At 44.0% G+C, this 2,875-nt stretch overlaps 1 protein-coding gene across 4 annotated transcripts in view; it reads left to right on the top strand.

The window, feature by feature from the left end:
* The window catches only part of ADCYAP1R1 (ADCYAP receptor type I), a 273,151-nt gene that overhangs the window by 233,910 nt on the left and 36,366 nt on the right, over positions 1-2,875 (top strand). For all 4 annotated transcript variants that reach the window (XM_019508076.1, XM_019508075.1, XM_019508074.1 and 1 more), the window contains exons 11-12: positions 740-809; positions 2,698-2,789. In XM_019508076.1, the coding sequence (XP_019363621.1) occupies positions 740-809; positions 2,698-2,789 (162 nt within the window). The remainder of the gene's footprint in view (positions 1-739; positions 810-2,697; positions 2,790-2,875) is intronic.

Here is a 2,875-nt window from a genome sequence, read left to right as displayed (position 1 = left end):
TCTAGACTTCTTATTTTCCTCTGTATTGGAAGTGGTGGGGGCGCCAAGGTACACAGTTTGCCTAGGGCACCAATTCCCCTTGGACCGGCCCTGCTCAGGCCTTGACAGTAAGACTCAGCGATGCAAGATCCTGGCAGGGGATGGGATTTAGGCTTATGAGCCAAGATTTTCAAAAAGCGACCAATGGTTTTAGGTAATTTGGGATGTCCAGTTTTTTAACAGGACCAGTGATTTGGGGGCTCCATTGCAGGCGCCTTTGAAAGAGCTTGATTTTCAGACAGGGTTGAGCACCCAGCCTCTAAAAGCTCATTCTCTTTATGATGCTTCTCTGTGGGCACCTGGACATGAATCCACCTCCTTGATGAGGAACTTAACAGTGGGAGTCACTGTTTATAATTGCCTAGGTTTGTCCAGGAAGCCTAAGCTTACACTTTGGCTTAGTCTTCCTCTGCTTGGCCAAAAACACCCACATTTTAGGTGTGACGTCACCTAAGTGGGGCCGCTTAGAGACTGGGTAGGCTCTTGCCTGAAGTACCTTAGCTATGGCTTTGCAGGATGTGTGTTTCTGTGACACGCTGTCTGGGCTCCAAGTCCTATGCTTGAGTTTCAAGACTTTCCTTTCCCCTTATGATAGACTCCCCAAGGGGAAAAAAAAGCATCAGTTTGCTGGTTCTTCTATTTGCATCTTTTTGTTTTCTCTCTCTTACCTGTGCCCTGGTTTTCTTCACCATTATTTTAGCTGCTGGGACATGAATGATAACACAGCCTTGTGGTGGGTCATCAAGGGTCCTGTGGTCGGATCAATAATGGTAAGTGCCATTTTGGAGGAGATCTTTCTCCAGGTTCCATATATAAAATAGAACTGAATGTTAGCTAAGGACACGTCAAATTATCATATAGCCAGGGAAGAGGTATTTTTTCCATACCTAAAGAAACTGAAAAGGATATGCTGTTCTTCACCCTACATGTGCCCAGCTAGCCCTCTTCCCAAGCTTTGCAAACACCTTTGTATCAGTGTCTATATTCTATCTGCAAATAGTCAGCCATGTACATCTCCTTTAGAAATAAATACTCACTGGAACAAGTTAGTAGAAGGGAAGTGGTGAATCCTCCATCTCTTCATGCCTCAAAGTCCAGACTCGACATCTTGCTGGAACATTTAATTTAATTAAACCTGAATTACTGGGCTCTGTATGGAGGAAACTGCATGAACTGAGATGGCCTGTGATATGCGGGTCAGACCCATCGTCCCGAGGTCACTGGTACTGTTGGATGCTGTAACAACTCTCCTCCACTCTGCCCTGTGCTTGGCTGATATACAGGAGGTCAGACAAAATGATCTACTGGTCAGTTTTGGCCTTAAGTTGTCAAATTAACAGGAGCCATATCCGAAGCCAGGATATGGGGTTAAACTACTTGCTGCCCTTGTCCGATGTCTCTTCTGGGATCCAGGTATGTGGAAACACATTCAGAGAATAAGGCAGACCCAAAATAATAATGAATGCAAAGGTGTATAAAATAAAACCAAAGGGTCATGCTGTCACTCTGAGGGTTTCACTTTAGGGGAGAGGTGGTTAGCTGTGTTGGTTTGGAGTCAGGCAGAAAGCAGGGCAGGGTGGCACCTTAGAGACAAGCTGGTCCAGAAAGGCATGAGCTTGCATAGGCAACAGCTTCATCAGATGCTAGGGGGATGGGGTAGTTACAGTCCTCCCACCCTCCTCCCTTGGGGTTTTCAACAGAGAGAATCCTGATTCGTGGCCAAGGCATCCAATGATGGGCACTGCTGAGGTGATGCACTGAGTAATGCTGGTTGCAATATTTCCACCACATTTATTTGGGTCCAAAAAATGCCTATTCATCAAAATGGATACATTTCTTCAAAATGGTTCAATTTTGAAGGATATTAAAAAAAAAAAAAACTTCAGTGGAAAAGATACATTTGAAAGTTGTCCATGTTTATTTTGTTTCATGGTTGTTTTTCCCCATGAAAAACTATTTGTTTTGGCATAAATAAAATTGTGTTTCTTGGTCAACTCAGTGTTGCATCAGTGCAGCCCCCCGGGGCTATAGCCAACAGCCCTCTCACAAACACCCCTCTGCCCTTTGGAAATTATAATCATTTCTTCTTTAATAACCATTTTGCACCACTATACCCTTGCCTGAGATGGGACCACTGGGGTGGCCTCTCCTGCCTACATGTTTAAGTGGACTTAATATTGCTGTAGGGCACGTGTGATAAAGAAAACCCACCTACATTCCCCCACATCACGTTTTTCTTCACACACCCAGAGCCTAATTCTGCGGTGCTGAGTGCATGAAGTAAATAGGAGCTGAAACTGCTCAGTGGAAAGACTAAGCCCTTGCCAACCAAGTATTGCCTGTCTTTCACTTGCAGCAGTTGATGATGATTAATGCTTACCACGGTAACTGTGTAGACAAGCCTAAAGAAAGCTTGTACTTATCATGCCTAGTCACGGGGCAATAAAAAAAGTTATGTCCATAGCCTAAGACCTTTACAAGCCTCCCCAAGCCAGTTCTTTGGGGCCCCAGCTGCTCAGATGGGAAGGAGTAAGGTAGCAAATCCAGCTGGTCTCTGCCATCTTTGCCCTATTATACATTAGAAGTACAGCATGGTTAGTAGCAGTCTCCCCATAAATCCAGATAGCCTTTCACTTCTATTTTTTTTTCTCCTCCCAGATAAACTTTGTTCTCTTCATTGGCATAATTGTTATACTCGTGCAGAAACTCCAGTCGCCTGATATTGGGGGCAATGAATCCAGCATTTACTTGTAAGTACATATAAAGCTGTAATTTGATTCTGATGTCTAATATACACATAGGAAAAAAAAAATAGAAGTGAAAGGCTATCTGGATT

The sequence above is a fragment of the Gavialis gangeticus genome, unplaced genomic scaffold, assembly GCF_001723915.1.
Source record: "Gavialis gangeticus isolate Ggan-Ray unplaced genomic scaffold, GavGan_comp1, whole genome shotgun sequence".
Lineage (NCBI taxonomy): Eukaryota > Metazoa > Chordata > Crocodylia > Gavialidae > Gavialis > Gavialis gangeticus.
Note: the sequence above shows the minus strand (reverse complement) of the source record. Positions and strands in the feature narration are given on the sequence as shown.